This window comes from Gopherus flavomarginatus, chromosome 1 (genome assembly GCF_025201925.1).
Source record: "Gopherus flavomarginatus isolate rGopFla2 chromosome 1, rGopFla2.mat.asm, whole genome shotgun sequence".
NCBI classification, from domain to species: domain Eukaryota; kingdom Metazoa; phylum Chordata; order Testudines; family Testudinidae; genus Gopherus; species Gopherus flavomarginatus.
The window spans coordinates 362,121,231-362,143,469 of NC_066617.1; the positions used below are offsets into that span (position 1 = coordinate 362,121,231).

Consider the following 22,239-nt stretch of genomic DNA (forward strand, 5'->3'; position numbering starts at 1 on the left):
TTTGCTGGCTTCTCCCCCACTGCCTCCCCACAGGGTTCTTGCTTCCCCACGGCCACTACCCCACCCCTCTAGTCCCTGTGCTTCCTTCACCCCTCCCCGCCAATATCCCTGTAAGAGCAACCTTTTTGCTTAAAAATCAACAAGTAATATGTTATATACTTCAAAAACACTGTGGTTACAAAAGGAGATATCGTATCTTTTTATGCTATCACAGAATCATAGACTTTAAGGTCAGAAGGGATCATTATGATCATTTAGTCTGACCTCCTGCACAACGCAGGCCACAGAATCTCACCCACCCACTCCTGTATCAAACCTGTGTCTGAGCCACGGAAGTCCTCAAATCATGGTTTAAAGACTTCAAGATGCAGAGAATGACCCATGTCCCACGCTGCAGAGGAAAGTGAAAACTCCCTAGGGCCTCTGCCAATCTGCCCTGGAGGAAAATTCCTTTCCGACCCCAAATATGGCAATTGGCTAAATCTTGAGCATGTGGGCAAGACTCACCAGCCAGACACCCAGGAAAAAATTCTCTGTAGTAACTCAGATCCCACCTCATCTAACATTGCATCACAAGCCATTGGGCATATTTATCGCTAACAGTCAAAGACCAATTAATTACCAAAATTAGGCTATCGCATTACACCATCCCCTCCATAAACTTATCAAGCTTAGTCTTGAAGCCAGATATGTCTTTTGCGCCCACTGCTCCCCTTGGAAGGCTGTTCCAGAACTTCACTCCTCTGATGGTTAGAAACCTTCATCTAATTTCACGTCTAAACTTCCTGATGGTCAGTTTATATCCATTCGTTCTTGTGTCCACATTGGTACTGAGCTTAAATAATTCCTCTCCCTCACTGGTATTTATTCCTCTGATATATTTATAGAGAGCAATCATATCTCCCCTCAGCCTTCTTTTGGTTAGGCTAAACAAGCCAAGCTCTTTGTCGCCTTTCATAAGACAGGTTTTCCATTCCTCGGATCATCCTAGTAGCCCTTCTCTGTACTTGTTCCATTCATCCTCCTTAAACATGGGAGACCAGAACTGCACACAGAATTCCAGATGAGGTCTCACCAGTGCCTTGTATAACGGTACTAACACCTCCTTATCTCTACTGGAAATACCTCGCCTGATGCATCCCAAGACCGCATTAAGTTTTTTCATGGCCATATGACATTGGCGGCTCATAGTCATCCTGTGATCAACCAATACTCTGAGGTCCTTCTCCTCTTCTGTTACTTCCAACTGATGTGTCCCCAGTTTATAACAATAATTCTTGTTATGAATCCCTAAATGCATGACCTTGCACTTTTCACTATTAAATTTCATCCTATTACTATTACTCCAGTTTACAAGGTCATCCAGATCTTCCTGTATAATATCCCGGTCCTTCTCTGTACTGGCAATACCTCCCAGCTTCGTGTCATTAGCCAACTTTATTAGCACATTCCCACTTTTTGTGCCAAGGTCAGTAATAAAAAGATTAAATAAGATTGGTCCCAAAACTGATCCCTGAGAACTCCACTAGTAATCTCTCTCCAGCCTGACAGTTCACCTTTCAATACGACCCGTTGTAGTCTTCCCTTTAACCAATTCCTTATCCACCTTTCAATTTTCATATTGATCCCCATCTTTTCCAATTTAGATAATAATTCCCCATGTGGAACCGTGTCAAACGCCTTACTAAAATTGAGGTAAATTAGATCTACTGCATTTCCTTTGTCTAAAAAATCTGTTACCTTCTCAAAGAAGGAGATCAGGTTGGTTTGGCACGATCTGCCTTTTGTAAAACCATGTTGTATTTTGTCCCAATTACCATTGACCTCAACGTCCTTAACTACTTTCTCTTTCAAATTTTTTTCTAAGACCTTGCATACTACAGATGTCAAACAGGCCTTTTTTTCCTTTCTTAAAAGATAGGAACTAAGTTAGCAATCCTGCAGTCGTACAGTACAACCCCTGAGTTTACAGATTCATTAAAAATTCTTGCTAATGGGCTTGCAATTTCATGTGCCAGTTCCTTTAATATTCTTGGATGAAGATAATCTGGGCTCCCGATTTAGTCCCGTTAAGCTGTTTGAGTTTGGCTTTTATCTCAGATGTGATAATATCTACCTTCATATCCTCATTCCCATTTGTCTTCGTACCATTATCCCTAAACTCCTATGTACTGTTTAAATTATATTGTATATGAAGCAAAAAATAAACAAGAGCCATATCCTGAAGCCCTTATTTAGCCCGATTCTGCCATCCTCAGTCATATTGAGTAGTACCTTACTCAACGAGTAGTTCCCCTGAAGTCTCACAGCCTGCTCATAGTGTAAGGAACTACTCAACGTGAGTAAGGGTTTTTATTTGTTCCATCTGAGACCCTGATTCAGAAAAGCTCTTAAGCAGATGCTTAACTTTAAGCACATACTTAAGTGATTTCTTGACTAGGGACTCTTTCCGGAATTTGGGCCTAAAGGACATTTTCTGCTGGCTGCAAGGAGATTATAGCTTGAGTAGGGACTTCAAGGTTTGGGCTCAAAATGCATGAAACCCAAGTGGTTTGCTTAGGCAAGAAAATTACTTTAGAATATTCAAAATTAATCACCAGTGGAACCTTGCTAATTTGCACTGATGATGTGCAGGAACAATTTATTGTGAATGATTGAATGTTGCCAATTATTGATTAAGTGCACACACTGAAAAGGAAGGATAATCCATTACAACATGTTCTGTGTTCACCTACATGACAATGCAGGTCTAATTCTTTATAATGATACTTTTGATAACGTTCTAGAGAGGAAGAATGGTCCAGTGATTGGGCTACTAGCTGAGGGCTTGAGAGACCAGGGTTCAATTCCTTGCTCTGCCACAGACTTCCTATGTGACCTTGGGCAAGTCACTTCCTTAGTTCCCCACAAAAAACGGTTACCCACCTTTTAGTAACTGTTGTTCTTCAAGATGTGTTGTTCATGTCCATTCCAAGCAGGTGTGTGCGTGCCACATGCACGCCAGCTGGAAGATTTTCCCCTAGCAGCGTCCGTAGGGTTGGCCCTGGTGCCCCCTGGAGTGGCGCCACTGTGGCGACCTATAAAGGGGCCCGCCAACCCTCCACCCCCTCAGTTCCTTCTTGCCGGCACTCCAACAGAGGGGCAGGAGCGTGGATATTGGAATGGACATGAACAACACATCTTGAAGAACAACAGTTACTAAAAGCTGGGTAACCATTTTTTCTTCTTCGAGTGGTTGTTCATGTCCATTCCAAGCAGGTGTGTGCGTGCCACATGCACGCCAGCTGGAAGATTTTCCCCTAGCAGCGTCCGTATGGTTGGCCCTGGTGCCCCCTGGAGTGGCGCCACTGTGGCGACCTATAAAGGGGCCCGTCAACCCTCCACCCTCTCAGTTCCTTCTTGCCGGCACTCCAACAGAGGGGCAGGAGCGCGGATATTGGAATGGACATGAACAACACATCTTGAAGAACAACAGTTACTAAAAGCTGGGTAACCGTTTTTTCTTCTTCGAGTGGTTGTTCATGTCCATTCCAAGCAGGTGTGTGCGTGCCACATGCACGCCAGCTGGAAGATTTTCCCCTAGCAGCGTCCGTAGGGTTGGCCCTGGTGCCCCCTGGAGTGGCGCCACTGTGGCGACCTATAAAGGGGCCCGCCAACCCTCCACCCCCTCAGTTCCTTCTTGCCGGCACTCCAACAGAGGGGCAGGAGCGTGGATATTGGAATGGACATGAACAACACATCTTGAAGAACAACAGTTACTAAAAGCTGGGTAACCGTTTTTTCTTCTTCGAGTGGTTGTTCATGTCCATTCCAAGCAGGTGACTCACAAGCCTAAACCTAGGTGGTGGGGTCGGAGTTCACTGCTGACTGGAGTACTGCACGGCTGAAGGCTGATCATCCCTAGCCTGGTGCGTGATTGCATAGTGCGATGAGAACGTGTGGATGGAGGACCACGTGGCCACTCTACAAATCTCCTGAGTTGGGATCTGAGCCAGGAATGCCGCAGAGGAGGCCTGCGTCCTAGTGGAGTGGGCCGTGACCGGAGGGACAGGGGTCTTAGCTATGCGGTAGCATTCCCGGATGCAGGTCGCGATCCACGAAGAGATTCGCTGAGAGGAGACCAGGAGCCCTTTCATCCTATCCGCCACCGCGATGAAGAGCTGAGTCGAGCGTCTGAACGGCTTGGTACACTCGATGTAAACGGCCAAGGCCTTGCGGACATCCAGGGAATGTAACCTCTGCTCCTCACTGGAAGAGTGAGGTTTCGGATAAAACACCGAGAGAAAAATATCTTGTCCCATATGGAACTGTGAGACGACCTTGGGGAGGTCTAAGTTGGACATTGTCCTTATAGAAGACAGTGTACGGGGGCTCGGATGTCAACGCCCTGAGCTCCGACACCTTCCTGGCCGAGGTGATCGCCACCAGGAAGGCAGTCTTATACGACAAGTACAACAGGGAGCACGAAGCCAGAGGCTCAAAGGGAGGCCCCGAGGGGGCGGAGAGGACCAGATTCAGGTCCCAAGCAGGAGCCAGCTGACGAACATGCGGAAATAGCCTGTCCATACCCTTGAGAAAACGCCCGACCAGCGGGTTCGCAAACACTGAGGTACCCACCTCTCCTGGATGGAAAGCCGAGATGGCTGCCAAGTGAACACGAATCGAGGAGAGGGAGAGGCCCAGTTGTCTGAGGTGGAGCAAATAGTCTAAGACAATGGGGATTGGGACCCCCAGTGGATTGTGTCCTCACTGACCCGACCATATGCAGAAGTGCTTCCATTTGGCCAGGTAGGTGGCCCTAGTTGATGGTTTCCTACTACTGAGCAGCACCTGTCTGACCTGCTGGGAGCACTGCATCTCCACCGGGTTCAGCCATGGGGCATCCAGGCTGTGAGGTGGAGAGATTCCAGGTTTGGGTGGCGGAGGGAGCTCCGGTCCTGCGTGATCAGGTCCAGGAGCAGGGGCAGCGTTAGGGGTGCCTGAACGGACATGTGCAGGAGCAACGTATACCAATGTTGGCGCGGCCACGCCGGAGCTATCAGGATTACCCGTGTGTGGTCCCTGCGAATCTTCAAAATCACCCTGTGTATCAGGGGGATTGGAGGGAAGGCGTAGAGCAGACCAACCCCCCAAGCCTGGAGAAAGGCGTCCGACAGAGACCCCTGACTGTGGCACAGGAGGGAGCAGAATCATCGGCACTTTCTGTTTTCCCTCGAGGTGAACAGGTCTAACTGGGGAAAGCCCCAGAGTTGGAAGATTGAGCATACCACATCCCGTCGGAGGGACCACTCGTGACCCCGGAATGAGCGGCTGAGGGTGTCCGCCACGCCGTTCTGCTCCCCCGGAAGGTAGAATGCCGTCATGTGGGTAGCACTGTGGACGCAGAAATCTCACAACACGATGGCTTCCCTGCACAGGGGAGAGGAGCGTGCACTCCCATTTGCTGATATAAAAGACCGCTGATGTGTTGTCGAAGAGGACTGAAACACATCTGCCGGCCAGTTGGGACAGGAAGGTCAAACAAGCCAGGTGAACTGCTCTCCACTCCCTGACATTGATATGCAACTCGAGGTCCTCCGGCGACCACAAGCCCTGTGTCCTGAGGTGTCCCAGGTGCACTCCCAACCCTGATCCGAGGCATCCATTACCAGGGAGAGGGAGGGTTGAGAGGCAGCGAAGGGGACACCCATGCACACTTTCTGCGGGTCGAGCCACCACCGTAGTGAGCTTAGCACCAAGTGGGGAATGGACACCACTGAGTCCAGGGGGTCCCTGGCTGGGCGGTATACTGTCGCTAACCAGGACTGTAGCGGGCGAAGCCGGAGTCTGGCATGGTTTACCACGTAGGTGCACGCCGCCATGTGACCCAACAGCCGGAGGCAGATCCACGCCGTGGTAATCGGGGCGCGGTGCAGTCCGAGGATGAGCTCAGAAATTGCACGGAACCTGGATTCCGGAAGGTATGCTCTGGCGTGGGTGAAGTCCAGAACCACCCCTATGAACTCTATTTGTTGCGTAGGAGACAGGGTGGACTTGGCTTCATTCAAGAGGAGGCCGAGATTGAGAAAGGTCCGCCTGATGAACAACACCTGGGCCTCCACCTGCTCCTTGGTGTGGCCCTTTACGAGCCAATCGTCCAGGTAGGGGAATACCTGCATGCCCCGCCTGTGCAGGAAGGCCACCACGACTGCCATGCACTTCGTGAAGACCCTTGGGGCAGCTGACAAGCCGAATGGGAGCACTGTGAACTGCAGATGGGCGTCGGCCACAACGAACCTGAGGTACCGATGGTGTCGGGGAATTATGGCGATGTGGAAATAAGCGTCCTTTAATTCGAGGGCGGCGTACCAATCTCCTGGATCCAGGGAGGGGATGATCGAGGACAGGGAGACCATGCAGAACTTGAGCTTTCGTACAAACTTGTTCAGCCGCCGCAAGTCCAGGATGGGTCTCAGGCCCCCTTTCGCCTTCGGTATTAGGAAATACTGGGAGTAGAAGCCTTTGCCCCTGAGCTCCCGAGGGATTTCCTCCACCGCCCCTGCCTCCACGAGGGATTTCACCTCTTGAATTAGAAGTTGCTCGTGAGATGGGTCCCTGAAGAGGGACGGAGAGGGGGGCTGGTGAGGCGGGAGGGAGGAAAACTGGATAGAATATCCCCTCTCTACCGTGCGGAGCACCCAGCTGTCTGACTTGATTCAGGACCAAGCACGGTAGAAGGGGGACAGACGTGACCCAAAGGTAGGGGTAGAAGGATCCATAGTCTCGATAGGTAGGTTGCCCTCGACTGTATCATCAAACAGGGGGCCTAGGCCCCGATGGCGGTCTCGATTGACTGGACGCCTGGCCAGAGGGGTGGCGTTGGTGACGCCTCCTGCCATTTCTGCCCCACCTGTGCTCCAGCTCCTAGCAAGTCTGGGGCTGGTAGGGGTGTCGGGCCACCTGCGGCCTAAACTGCCTGCGCTGGGTCGCAGGGGTATGCAAGCCCAGCGAGCGAAGCATGGCCCTCGAGTCCTTTAGGCTATGCAGACGTTTGTCTGTCTTTTCGGAAAACAGCATCTGCCCCTCGAAGGGGAGGTCTTGAATAGTCTGCTGGACCTCATAGGGAAGGCCTGAGACCTGGAGCCAGGCTCCCCGCCTCATGACTAGGCCCGTGGCCAGGGTGCACGAGGCTGAGTCCGCCGCATCTAGGGCAGCCTGGAGAGAGGCTCGGGAGATCAGTTTCCCTTCCTCCACCAGGGCCGAAAACTCCGACCTCGACTCCAGGGGAAGAACCTCTGTAAACTTCGACATGGCTGAACACGTGTTATGACCATATTGGCTTACGACTGCCTGTTGGTTGGCAATACGGAGTTGTACGCCTGCTGTGGAGTACACTTTTCTACCAAAGAGGTTGAGTCTTTTGGCGTCCCTGCTCTTTGGTGTTGACCTCTGAAACCATTGACACTCCCGTTGGTTGGCTGCATCCACCACCAGGGAGTCCGGGGGAGGGGGGTTGTACAAGTGTTCGTGCCCTTTAGAGGGGACGAAATAACGCTGCTCCGTTCTCTTGGCAGTAGGGGCCAGTGAGGCTGGCGTTTGCCATAAGGTGTGGGACGTATCCGTTATGGTCTTGATCAACAGGAGAGCCACCCTGGATGGCCCTGAGGGAGCCAGGATGTCTACTACCGGATCTGCATCTACCTCAATTTCCTCAGCCTGGATTACGAGGCTCTGAGCTGCTCGTTGGAGTAGTTGTTGGAGGATCCGAGTGTCCTCCAGGGCCGGTGCCGCACCCGTGCCTGAGACCACTTTGTTCGGGGAGGAAGATGAGGAAATTACTTGGATCGGCCCTTCCTCAGGTGCATGCAGCCCTTTGGGGTCCTGCGGCACATGGCACTGTGGTTGCGGGGCCGATTCCGATTCTAAATGTGGCACCGCGACCGGTACCAGGGTCACCAGTGAACGGCTTGGCATATTGGGCGGTGCCTGTTGAGCCCGAACTGTAGCCGATGCCCCTGCCTCTGCCCATCTGGGGGTGCTGATCTTGGATATGGCAAACCCCTGCTCAGTGACGGTGCTGGTGGAGGAGGCAGCTGCGCTGGGGCTACCGACGCCGAGGAGACCGAGGCCGACCTTGATCAAGGACCAAATGCCTGGCTTACTGACTGGTGGTAGGTCCTGGGCGTCCAAAACGGCCACTGCAAGGGTGGAAGCCATTGCTGCTGCCACTGTGGGTAACGCTGGTGGCTCGCCCCCGAAACCAATCTTCTGCTCCGCGACTGGCTGGAGCGGTAGGAGTCTGCCTCTGAGTCTGAGGTCTCTGAGTACAAGGACCCGGAGGTGGGCAGCACCCGGTGCCGTTGGAGAGTGATGCTGAGGCAGCGGGGAGCCTCTTATCTGGTCCAGTGCCGCCCTAGCGGCTCAGTGCAGGGAGGGAGGCGACAGCATGGCCGGCTTGCCCCTCGATTGTACTGGGAGACGGGCCGTGGAAGGCAACTCCCTACTACGGTGTGGAGAGGCCGGCACCAGGAGTCCCATCAAATCTGAGGCCGCCTCGAATGCCTCCGGTGTTGAAGGGAGGCACAAGTCTCCGCTGAGGTCCAGGGATCTAGGCCAGTCCGGAATCGACCGCTCTCTCTGCAGTGCAGGAGTCGACGGAGCAGCCGAGGGCTGTAGCCCAGCCTGTCCGCTTGCACTCGCGGACGGCGTCGGCCTCTGGGGGTCCTGGTGGAGTGACCGTTCATTCCCTCACCAGCTTCCTCTTCTTAGCGGGCACCGGAGACAGTGAGTGGTGCGGCATTGAGGCCGACTTCCTATGACCCGACTCTGTTTGGTGCTGGGTCTTAGATGACTTGGGCTGGGCCCTCAGTCCTGATGCCGGTGCCGGGGCGCTCCGCACCGAGGAAGACGTGCTGGGCACTGCCTCGGCCGGTTCCTGGTCTGAGGGAGGCTGCAGGGCAGCCTCCATCAGGAGGACTTTAAGTCTTTGAGCTCTGTCTTTGAGAGATCTCGGGCAGAAGCCCCTGCAGATAGAGCACTGGTCCTTTCGATGGCTCTCTCCGAGGCACCTCAAACAAGCAGAGTGCGGATCACTCTTGGGCATGAATTTCCCGCAGTCCTTGCAGAGTTTAAACCTGGGGGACCCGGTCATGCCCCAAAGGGCAACGAAAATGTGGGGGGGACCCCACAACTACCAAGAACTATATACAAATGACCTAAGTAAACTAACTATATACTAACTATATACACGGACTATACACAAGGATAGGACACTGCTAACTTGTTACGCAAGAGAACTTCCAGCTAGCCGTCACCAGCAGTAAGAAGGAACTGAGGGGGTGGAGGGTTGACGGGCCCTTTTATAGGGTGGCGCCACTCCAGGGGGTGCCAGGGCCGACCCTACGGACGCTGCTAGGGGAAAATCTTCTGGCTGGCGTGCACGCGGCACGCACACACCTGCTTGGAATAGACATGAACAACCACTCGAAGAAGAATAATAGCGCTGCCCTGCCTCACAGGGGGATCGTGAGGATAGATACACTAAAGATTGTGTGGGAGCTCAGATGCTGTGGTGAGGGGGTCTAGACATACCTACGACAGGGACTGAGAAACATGTGATGACATATTTTGTGAAGTAATGGGAGAGTTTACTACAGTCTCTGTACTATTTGCTGAAAAACATATAGCGACAGCAGGGTTTCGTGTGCCAGTTAACAAAGGGCAAATGAATGAAACTCTCCTGTATCCTTAAGCATGTCATGAACTGTTTCCAGAATGAAAAGTTGTTTTTACCTGGGGCATAGCCAGGGCTGCTGGTTGGATACATATTCGGATTGTAGGCAGGGGCAGCTGTGGGATACCCAGTTGGATAACCTGGAATGAGAAGGACAGAGAAAATACACTTCTGTCAATAAGAGTAAGGAGAAAAGAGAGCACCCTAGGAGAAAAAAAATCTGTCTAAACAAAAGGAGATATAAAGCCCATATTATCAGATGGGCAGGAAACGTAGACAGCACAGAACATAATATAAGTTTTCCCCTGTCATCTGCAATACTGAAATACTATTCTCCTGGAAACTGAAGGCAAATAACCAACATGTTGAAGAACACAGGAATATTCAGCGTATTCTGTAGAAAACTACCTATTCTGTAAAACGCTACTACTACTAAGCTGCTTGCAGTGCTATATTAGCATGTTGTATTAGTCTCACTGAACTCACAGTAAAATTTCAAGATTGGAGCACACATGTTTTATTAAGTCTTCATTTTGCTAAACAGACAAATCACTGAATTTAAAAACAGATCTTACATTAGAAAGTCATGCTACTGCTTCTTTATGATCCAATCCCGTTTAGTCCTACTCCCACTGGGAACTGAGCGAGCTCTACATCTCGCAGCAAAGGGTCAGCACTTTATTCAGTTGGGCCCTTCCTCATCATCAGCAGAGCTTCTATAAGCCAGATTCCCTTGTTATGGAAAAGCTAGAGACGTTGCGTGAAAGCACTACAGCTTTTGGGGCCACTCATCACTTGCACAACTATCGTTAGTAGGAGGTACCCAATTATCTGCCAAGCCACCTAGAAAATGACAAGCAAGACAATTTGTACCATTTGGAACTAACAGGTAAGGCAAAGGGTTTTAATAGGCATTTTAACTAAGGCTACAAATGATCCTTCTTCAATCAGCTAGGGTCATATAGGTCCCAGTGAATTCAGAAGAAAATCGTTTTTAGAACTAAAAGCCCACATAAGCAGTGCAATTGAAATCGACAGGACCCTAACCCCTCCTGAAAAGCATCATTTACTGTACACCTGAAAATCATTCCATCACGTGCTTTCATACACACAGGCATACATACACAATGTACACACCCAGCAGCATGCTTTTCTCAGTACACTACCATGTTATTGTATGTTCTCTTCTTCTATCTGGAGTTCAGCCCGTGAGGGATTGGTTGGTTTGTCTGGCTTTTTTTAAAGCACCACAGCTTTTGGCCCATTTCACAGACTGAGTACTTCATTCAGTTACAGTCTTTCTAGCTAAACTGCTCATGCAGGTTCAACAGCCCTCCAGGTTCACTTCCTGCTGGACACTGGTGTTGTGTGCTGTTGAACAACTGCTGCCCACAGAGCTAGGAACTGTTCTGTGGAGGAGAAAGTGAATCGTAGGCAGTTTCCTATGTTGAACTGACAAGGACCATCTTCCTGTAACCAGCATGTCCTGAGGAGGGGCAGTTAGTAAAAGACCACAGACTGATTTTTTTTTCTTCTTTTAAACAAGACCAAGATTGGTCTTTACTCCCCCTGATCTTCCCTCATCGTTAAAGAATCACTTTGCCCCAAACTGCTTGCACAGCCATGCGTTCACTTATACAATGGCCAAGCTTGTACGCTAACTCCATCTCCAGAGCGTGGCATCCAGCACTAAGCCTAGTGCTACAAAGATTTTTTTTAAAGTTAATTTGAATAAATTTAATTCAGCAGTCATGACCACTGTACTGGAATAAATTATTGTATGTTCTATCCTTTCATTTTCATCAGCATTACAATTGGCTTCTAAATCAGGTTAATTAAAAATTGCTATCATTAATGCTGGATATGCTGAGATTTAACAGATTCCCCCTCAGCCCTATATAAAACCATGTTGTTGATGTGTTTGGGAATATACAGGATTTTAGCAATCAAGCAGCTCTTAGAAAAGTTATTTATAGGTTCAGTGATTGCACACAGAACCCTAATAAGGAAGAAGTCAAGTCAGAAATATCCACACTTAGTTTCACATTCATTAGAAGATTTATTTTCTTTTTTTGAAGTACCTCCCCCCCGCCCCCGCCACCTGAAATGATGTCCATATTGCCACAGCCTATTTGCAGCTATTTTTCAGGATATAACACACATCGATTGCACATGTATTTACAGACTGGGCCCCTGGAACCATGTGCAGACAGCCCGGGCTGCACAGAAGGGAGAGAGAGTGCCACCTCTGCAGTACTGATCCCTTTTCCCCCCGTGACAAAGTGGGAAAGTTCTTAATGTTTTCTCTGAACTTGGTGCATGCGCCTCAGTTTCCCCTATGTATTGCTTAAGTATCTGGCTGGTGGGACAAGAGTGTGTGATCATTGCAGAGACTCCTAGAGGGCAGGTGTGAGTACTGTCAGGACAGGGAATGGCCAAGACCCTGTAACCTAGCAACTGATAGCCACCCCCCCCCCGACCCCCTGCAAGGTGTTGTGAACAAAGAGGTCAGGTGACCTTTTTTGGGGCGGGGAGAAAGGGACAAATGACAGAGTAGGTGCTATGGGGGTCGGAGGCTGGGCTGGTGGAAACTGGTCAGTCTTCTGTTTTGGGACTCGGAGGAGGGAATCCAAGGCACCAGGCCCTGGAGCCCCCCAGGATGGACTTTGTTGAAAGTTCCTGATTTCTGTCCTAACAAGATCTGTTCTAGGCTGTGCTCCTGTCGACTAATAAACCTTTTTTTCAATGCTGGGTGAGAGTAACTGCTGACTGCAAAGATGGGGTGCACAAGGGGGTGTAAGGCTTCCCCAGGTGTCCCATCCAGGTGGACTCACTACGGAGAGTTCACGGGGTGAACCGGGGTGCTGTGTGCTCCGAGGTCAGGAAGTGCCAAAGCCAAAGAAGCTTCCTGCCATGGTGTAAGAGTGACCAGAGAGGGGAGTCCTGCTGCACCAGAGTCCTGACTAGCTTCACTCAGAGCAGTTCCAAAGCACCCAGACTGTGACTCCCGTGATACCCGCCCCCCAACAGATGGGCTCTGTGGCTCGCAAAGTGCCAAGCCAGAGAACATGTGCCATCATCCCTACCAGCCCTACAGTCAGGCAAACTGCCGAACAGTTGCTTGAAGTTGTAGTAACTTTTTTGTGAGCCTAGAAGGGTAGCTGGCATGGAGACAGGGAGGAGCTCGAGACGAATTGGGCTAGGAGGGAGAAAACCCCAGCACAAACTTTTCACGTCAGAAACCTTTTCAGTACGTTCACCTACGTTGGGAAACCTGCAAGATCCATGAAGACTGCTGTTGTGCCACTTAAAGACCTTTAAACTCTGTTCTCATCTATGGTCATTAGGTGTTTGCAGTTCATATTTGAGATCTCTGAGAGCAGCACGACTTGTAGAAAATGATCCCCCTTTTTTGCTCAAGCAGGATAGGCTCTGTATAGCCTTCCTTCGTTCCTTGTGCTTAGGCTCTGTCTAGACTAGGATAAAGGGTGAACTTTAATAACATGTTAGCTAGGGCTGGCTGGGCTGAAAAAAGGAGACTTTGGTATTTGTTTTCAGTCAATGAAGAACAAAACTGAGGCCTTTCAACATTTTTTGCACGGAAAGACCCCGCTCAAAATATCCACTAGCCCAATGGCTAAGGCACTCCCGTAGGAAACCCAGGCTCAAGTTTGTGCTTTGCCTGAACCTGACCCTGGGTCTCTCACGGCAGTGCCCTGACCATTGGGCTATAGAGTCAGTCTCTTGCTCTCTCTGGCTCAATGAATGTTTCAACAGGAGAAACTGTGAGCGAGACACACACAGACTGACCACATAGCCTGGCAGTTAGGGCTCATCCCTAGGTTATAACTCAACCAATTTAACAGTGTATATTCCCTGGCTTCACTTGACTTGAACACCAGACCTTGTACCCTAATCTAGACAGGATCTTAGAAGCTTTTGACCTCGCAGGACAATCTGTAAGAAGTTCCCAAACAGCAGCAAGAAACTGTTGGGAGTTGGAGACTGCAACAAAAGAAATAGTGTCCACAGCCCAGACAGCCTTACCCTCTGCACAAACTAATCTACTGGGGCACAATCCACGTCATCATGGTCAACGAGCACTCTTGCATTGCTAGAGTGCTCCCTCCTTCTCCCTCCCTTGCCCCTTACTTGTGACCTTCCGGCAGGGCAGTCTATACAGATTCTGCCTTGAGTATGCGTCCTCCCACTTCCTTGTCTCTGGTCCCTACACCCCTTTTCAGGTTACTTTCATCTGCCTCATCCGTCCATGATCTATGAAGATGTCTTCAAAGAGCAGGAGATGACAGTCACTCATTAATATAGCCACTGTATGCATTCCAACTCCAGTCAGGATTGCATTCATTGCCTTACAGAAAACAGGTACAGGTTCCTGTCTCCCCTGTACCCTTTCCTATCTTATTTTCAAATAAACCTCCTCCACTTCAAGGGTCCTCTTCTCTTCGTTTCACCCTAATGACCCTGCTCCTGCATGTTGATTGTCCTGGTTGGAGGTGTCCAATTGACTCCAGCTCACTGTCTGCCTTTAAAGAGACCAGGCACATATTCCATATAATACTCTCAGCTCTTATTTCTACTATATAATAACAATATCACCTAGCTCTTGCATAGTGCTTTCATCCACAGATCTGAAAATGCTTTGCAAAGGAGGCCAGGATCATTACCCCCATTTAACAGATGAAAAGGTGAGGCACAGAGAGGTGAAGTCACTTGCCCAGTCATCCAGCACGCAAACAGCAGAGCCAGGAACAGAAAAGACAGTTACCTTTTTTGTAACTGGTGTTCTTTGAGAGGTGCTGCTCATGTCCATTCAACTTAGGTGTCTGTGCTCGCTACATGCACCGGTGCCACAAGTTTTTTCCCTCTGACACTCCCTGGAGTGGCATGCATATGCCACAATATATAGGGTGCCGCCGGCTCCCCCCACTCTCAGTTCCTTCTTGCTGGAAACTCCGACAGAGGGGAAGGAGGGTGGGATGTGGAATAGACATGAGCAACACATCTTGAAGAACATCAGTTATGGAAAGAGGTAACTGGCTTTTCTTCTTCAAGTGCTTGTTCATGTTGATTCAACTTAGGTGATGCCCAAGCAGTACCCCTTGGAGGTGAGTAGGAGTTCATGGATGTGTACACTGCAATACAGCTCTGCTGAACCCAGCATCATAGAACATAGAATATCAAGGTTGGAAGGGACCCCAGGAGGTCATCTAGTCCAACTCCCTGCTCAAAGCAGGACCAATCCCCAGACAGATTTTTACCCTAGTTCCCTGAATGGCCCCCTCAAGGACTGAACTCACAACCCTGGGTTTAGCAGGCCAATGCTCAAACCACTGAGCTACCCCCACCCCGCCAATCCCTGGCCTGCTGAGTGATGTGTAGTGGGCTGTGAACATGTGCATCGAGTACCACGTAACAGCTCGACAGATGTCCTGGATTGGGAAGTGTGCCAGGAAGGCAGCCGAAGATGCCTGTGCTCTGGTTGAGTGGGCTCTGACGATTGGCGGAGGAGGGACTCCTGCCAACTCATAGCAGGTGCAAATGCAAGAGGGGATCCAGTTAGAAATCCTCTGTGTGGACAACCGGAGGCCCTTCATTCTGTTAGCTGTAGCGATGAAAAGCTGAGTCAATTTATGGAAAGGCTTTGTCTGACCTAGGTAGAAAGCCAGGGCCCTTCTCATATCCAAAGCATGAAGATGCGTCTCTTCACCAGTCTTATGGGGCTTGGGGCAGAAGACCGTAAGGAAGATATCCTGGCTCCTGCGGAAAGTAGACACCACCTTAGGAAGGAAAGCTGGGTTTAACCAGAGCTGGACCATGTCCTTATAGAAAACCATGTATGGTGGTTCTGAGGTTAGGGCTCACAGCTTGGAGACTTGCCTCACCCAATATCACAGATGCTAGGAAAGCTAACTTCCATGATAGGTGAAACAGGGAGCACGAGGCCAAAGGCTCAAAAGGCGGGCCCGTGAGCCTGGACAGAACCAAGTTGAGATCCCACTGAGGGACCAGGGACCAAACTTGTGGAAAAAGTCTCTCAAGACCTGAGGAACCTGACTGTCATGTCATGGGAGAACACCGTCTGTCCCTGATTGGCAGATGAAAAGTGGAAATGGCCGCCAGATGCACCCTGATAGGGGAATGTGCCAGGCCCTGGTTCCTCAAATGAAGCAGGTAGTCTGAGATCGATTGCACCCAAGAATGCAAAGGGGAGATACCCCGTTTGGCCGCCCAGTGGGAGAACCTCATCCACTTTGCCAGGTAAGTCTGTCTAGTTGAGGGCTTTCTACTCTCGGGGAGGACCTTCTGGACCCTTTCCAACCAGGCCTGTTCCTCAGGGTTCAGCCACGCAACATCCATGCCATGAGGCAGAGGGACGTGAGATTGGGGTACAAGAGTTGACTGTCATCCTGTGACAGCAGGTCCAGTCGGTTCGGCAGGGGCCAGAGAGGGATTGCCGCCAAGCTTGACAGCATCCCGAACCAGTGCTGGTGAGGCCATGCTGGGGCGATCATGATAACCTGAGCCTATTCTCTCTTGATTTTTGCAATGACCTTGCTGATGAGCGGAATCAGAGGGATCACGTACATCAGGCTTCCTGCCCACAGCAGGAGGAAGGCATCAGAGAGGGAGCCCTTGCCCAGACCCTATCTGAAGCAAAGCCTGTGGCACCTCCTGTTCTGCAAGATGGCGAACAAATCCACTTGAGGAGTTCTCCACCTCTGGAAGATCGTGCCGGCTATCTCCAAATGGAGCACTCACTCATGGTGAGAGGAGAAGTCCATGCTTAGATGATCTGCTAGCATGTTCTTGGTACCTGGAAGGTGACATGATTCTAGATGGAGTCTGTGGTCAATGCAGAAGTCCCAGAGATGGAGTGCCTCTTGGCAGAGGGCCGAGGATTGCACTCCCCTTTGTCTGTTGATTAGAACATTGAACCTATGTTGTCTGTCAAGACTCTGACCACTCTGCCCGACAGGTGAAGTAGGAAGACCGTGCATGCCCTGCACACCGCCATGAGCTCTTTGACGTTTATGTGTAGTGTCATTTCCTGTGGGGACCACATACCCAGGGTCTGGAGAGTGCCAAGGTGCGACCCCCAGCCAAGGTCCAAGGCATCCAAAATCAACCTGAGTGTGTAGTGCTGAAGAAGGGAACTCCTTCCAGGACTTTTCAGGGGTCGGTCCACCATCGCAGTGAGGTAAGTGTTGTTGCAGGGTTGGTAACAACCTTTTCCAGGAGGTCCCTTGACTGAGAGTAGACCGTCACCAGCCACTGCTGCAGCGGTTGCATCCGGAGCCTGGCGTGGCGCACCACATATGTGCACGCTGCCATGTGACCTAGTTGTGATCAGGGGAAACACGGAGACTTCAATGATGAGGTCCGTCAATGCCGTGAATTTCTCCAGCTGCAGGAACGCCCTGGTGCAGGTCGAATTAAGCACCGCTCTGATGAATTCTATCCTCTGTACTGGAATTAACATGGATTTTTTGTCATTTACCAACAGGCCAAGGCGACAGCAAGCGGCTACCAGCATCGCAACATCCTTTAGTACTTGTCTCTGTCTCTGAATAGCCAGTCATTGAGGTATGGGTAGATCTGGACACCCGTCTGAGGTAAGCAGTCACCACCGACATGCACTTGCTAAATACCTGCAGTGCTGTGACTAGGCCAAATGAGAGGACCTCAAACTGATAGTGGTTGGGATCTGCCATAAACCGGAGGAATCGTCTGTGTCCCTTGAAGATGGCGATGTGAAGGTACGCATCTTTCAGACTGAAGGCAGATCTCCTGGATCCAGGGAGGGGATGATGGAGGCCAGGGAGATCATGCGGAACTTCAGCTTTGCTAGGAAGCGGTTCGAGTCTCGCAGGTCCAGGATAGGTCACAGACTGCCCTTGGAATTAAAAAGTAACAGGAAGAGAAACCCTGGTTCCTGTGCTCTGGAGGAACGACCTCCACCGCACCTAGCTGGAGTAACCTCTCTAACTCATGCGCGAGGAGACTCTCATGAGAAGGGTCCCTGAAGAGGGATGGAGTGGGAAGGAGGGGTAGAAGGCAACTGAAGTGTGTAACCCCACACCACCGTACTGAGAACCCACCGGCCTGATGTTATAGATGCCCACGCAGGGAGGAAAGGAGAAAGGAGGTTGGCAAAAATAGAGGAGGAAGGATCCTGGGAACGGTCCAGTAGGTTGCCCTCGGGTATACCATCAAAACGAACTCGACTGAGAAGCCTGCGGAGGCTGGTGGCTAGGACACCGCTTGTAGCCTCTGGATTTCTGATGGGGAGGCCCCTGGCGAGGGTGGCTCCCATGGCCCTGAGGCTGCTGCAGCTTGAACTGCTTGCGGGCAGGGCCGGGAACATACAGGCCCAGTGTTTTAAGCGTTGTGCGGGAGTCCTTGAGGCCACGGAGCTTATTGCCCATCTGTTCCGCAGACAGGGCCTGCCCATCGAAGGGAAGGTCTAGCATCGACTGCTAAGCTTCTGTGGACAAGCCAGAGAGGAGCAGCCAGGATGCCCGGCGCATAACGATGGCTGAGTCCATGGTTCAGGCGGCGGTGTCTGCCGCATCCAGTGCCGCTTGGAGTGTCGCCCTGGCCGTAGTCGTGCCCTCCTCCATGACTGCCCTGAACTCCTTCCTAGCAGCCTCAGGGAGGGAGCCCTCGAACTTGGCCATGGCTTCCCACATGTTAAAGTCATAGAATCCCAAGAGGGCCTGATGGTTGGCCACCCTCAACTGGAGACTAGAGAACGAATAAACCTTACACCTAAACAAGTCTAGTCTCTTGGAGTCTTTGTTCTTAGGCATAGCCCCGGGTTGACCGTCGCGCCCTGTGGTTAATCGCCTCTACCACTAGCGAGTTGGAAGCAGGGTGGGTGTACAGGTACTTGTGGCCTTTGGATGGCACAAAGTACTTGTGCTCAGCCTTCTTGGAGACGGGGGGGCAGGGAGGAGGGAGTTTGCCACAGGGCACTGATGATCTTTGAGACCCCTTCATGAAGTGGCAAAGCCACCCTGGCCGGTGCTGCGGAGCACAGGACATCAAAGAAAGAGTCCGAGGGCTCCCCTAACTCCCACACCTGAAGACTCAGGTTGGTGGCGACCCTCTTCAGTAGTTCCTGGTGCGCTTTAATGTCATCCAGAAGAACCATGGGAGGGGGTCCTGTTATAGCCTTGTCTGACGACGATGAGAAGCATGCCGGTGCCATAGGGTCCTCACCAACCATTGGTGGTTCAGTGGCTTGCTCCCGTACTCCCTCTTGGACTTGCAAGGTCCTTGCACTCAAGGCTTTGTGCACTGGAGGGGAGCAAGAGAGAGAGGCAGCTGGTCTCTCCAGAGGTAAAGAGTTGCCCAGTATGGGACTTTGCTAGCACCCAGTCTTATCATTTCCCTTGCAGGAGGTTGGAGACTGACGTCACACCGTGTTCTTGGCCAGAGCAATGGATAGGACCGGTGCCAGCCAGTGGATGGTCCTGGTGGGGCACTGCATACCGAGGTCACGGAGCTCGGCGTTGAGTTGGAGTGTTGCTCTGGTGCCGGGGTGAGGGTTGACTCCAGAAGGAGTGCTTTTACGCGAATATCGCACTTCTTCTTAGTCCTTGGCTTGAAGGAGTTGTAAATGTTGCACTTTCACTAATATCCCCTTCGCCCAAGCAACGCAGACAGCTGCTGTGTGGATCACTAATGGGCGTGGGCCTCTTGCAGTGATCGCAGGGCTTAAAGCCTAGGGACCGTGCATGCCCCATCCCAAGGCACAGTCCCGTTTCGGGACCTACGAAGTCTCTAACTATAGCTAAGGGATTTACTAACACTAACAGAAAACTATCTACAGTAACTCCTCACTTAAAGTCATCCTGGTTAACGTCGTTTCGTTGCTGATCAATTATGGAACATGCTCGTTTAAAGTTGTGCAGTGCTCTCTTATAACGTTGTTTGGCAGCTGCCTGCTTTGTCCACTGCTTGCAGGAAGAGCAGCCCGTTGGAGCTAGTTGGTGGGGGCTTGGAACCAGGGTGGACCGGCAGCCCCCCATCAGCTCCCCACTCCCCTAAGTTCCCTGTACAGCAGCTGCCCAGCAAACTACCAATTGATGGCAATTCAGCTGTCCCTCCCACCCCCACTGCCATGTGCTTCTCCTGCTGTCTGCCTTGGAGCTACTCCCGGCCCTGCTTGCTGTGCAGGGGAGACGGGAAGACGCGGGCTAATATCAGGGTGTCCTCCTCCACCCTACTCCTGGCCCCCCTTACCCCTTCTCCATATAGAGCAGCGTGGGGACAGGACGGGGCTCAGGATGGATAGAGCTTGCTGGCCCCAGCTGCTGTCTCAAGTTCCTGATTTTTTTAAAGGCAATGTACATAGTACAATGTAGTGGTGTCAGCATACTTAAAGGGGCAATGCGCCTCTCTCTCTCCAACACACAGGGTGTGTGCGTCTGTCTCTGTCTGCCATGCTGTCTCCCCTCCCTCCATTCACGCTGCCTTGTAGAGTGTGAGGCTACATTAACAATGTGTTAACCCTTGAGGGCTTGGCCAAGTGCTAGTGCATCATTTAGCAGTAAGGCATCCCCTGGGAAATATCCCACCCTCTGACTTCACCACCTCAACCAAGCTTCACAATCATCATTGCTGTGTACAGTATTAAATTGTTTGTTTAAAACTTATATTCTGTGTGTGTGTGTGTGTGTGTGTGTGTGTATATCTATCTATCTATATATTTAGGGGGAGAGAGAGAGGGAGAGTTTTTTGTCCGGTGAAAAAAATTTCCCTGGAACATAACACCCCCTCCATTTACATTAATTCTTATGGGGAAATTGGATTTGCTTAACATCATTTTGCTTAAAGTTGCATTTTTCAGGAACCTAACTACAAGATTAAGTGAGGAGTTACTGTACACTATAGTACAAGAATTAACGAGTTTGTACAAACCAGAAAGCAACAGCACTAGCTGAAGCAGCAAGAGTTCCAGCACGGTCACTGGCGGCAAGAAGGAACTGAGGGTGGGGAGGAGCCGGCTGCTCCCTATATACTGTGGCATATGAGCACCTTTCCAGGGGGCGCGAGAGCCAGTCCCCTATGGATACTGCTGAGGAAAAAAACTTCTAGCACCGGTGCATGTGGCTAGCACACACACCTAAGCTGAATGGACATGAGCAAGCACTCGAAGAAGGACCTAGGCTTCCTAAGTCCCAGTCCAATGTTCAATCCACTAGGCCAAAGATTTACATGATCCGAAGAGAAAAATGTGATTTATTGGCAGGTTAAAGTGAGTTCGTCACAGGCTGATGGAAGACATTTATTTGTATTATGGCAGAGTCTAGTTTATGCAATATCAATCTTTACTTCTATTCTGCATGTGCAACATTAGTAGCAACAGAACACCTTGTGTCCTTGTCTTCATCTCCTGTATGTTCTATACTCGGCTAGTGACATTTTGCTCATACCTAGACTATAAACTCTTTGGGGTGAAGATTGCTTTGTTTCCTGATTGTACAGCACCCAGCACAACAGGGCCCCAATCCTGACTGACGTATTTGCAAACTACTGCAATACAATTAATAAATAATGGGACATGAATAGTTCAACAAATGTTAACTGCAAGTACACTCCTAAGTGACTACATTGTGAAGCGGTTCCATCTGCTCTCTTTGATACATTTCCAGCAATCAAATATTCTATACTACACTGTATTGGAAAACTGCTACAACAATTGAGAAAAAAAACCAACCTCTCTCTTCACAAGGCTTTTAAAAGACCAAAATTTTCATAGTTAGGCACCTAAATAAACAGGCCTAAAATAAATCAGATCACTTTTACTTAGATGCTTATATAAATGTATGTGCTTAACATTAGGTGCCTATATTTGAAAATTTTGGGCTGTGTTTTTTGTTGCATTTCTCTGAATTGATTGCTTTAATTATTCAAATAATTGGATGCTATTTAAAACACATACAGAGACAACAGTGTGTTATAGGATATTCTTATTTGTGTTAAATTGCTCAGGTTTGAGTCTTTTTTTTAGTTTACGCACAGTCTGAGTTCTTCGTTTTTATTTTTTACTTTGAAATACAATAAAGCTATGACCATTTTAAAAATGATTTCATTTCAAATAAATCTTTATTCCATTAAAGAAATTCTAATAATCTCACCAACAGGAGCACATATTTGACCTTTGCTCTAGTCCCTCTTCCACCCTAAAGAAATCGGATCACACATACCTCAATAACTTTACAAGTCTTGACCTTCAGCAACAAATAATTGTCTCTTGTTTATTAAGGAAAAGTGGGAGAAATGATTGCTGCTTTGTTCCTACTGCTAATACTGAAAGATGAGAAGCTCTCAGAATCCAAGGCAGTATGGTCTAGTGGAAAGTGAGGCAGTTTTGCCAACCCTAAGTGATCAGAAATAATAAATTAGAGTCCTCCCCTCAAATTATGAGATTGGCTTAAAAATTGTGGGATTTAAAAAATAATACACTTGAGTCTTTTAATTTGCCTTCTGGCTTTTGA

At 50.0% G+C, this 22,239-nt stretch overlaps 1 protein-coding gene across 9 annotated transcripts in view; it reads right to left on the reverse strand.

Moving 5' to 3' along the window:
- FAM168A (family with sequence similarity 168 member A) overlaps positions 1 to 22,239 on the reverse strand; it is a 402,338-nt gene that overhangs the window by 50,925 nt on the left and 329,174 nt on the right. For all 9 annotated transcript variants that reach the window (XM_050930968.1, XM_050931022.1, XM_050930998.1 and 6 more), the window contains one exon: positions 9,772 to 9,852. In XM_050930968.1, coding sequence (XP_050786925.1) covers positions 9,772 to 9,852 — 81 coding nt within the window. The remainder of the gene's footprint in view (positions 1 to 9,771; positions 9,853 to 22,239) is intronic.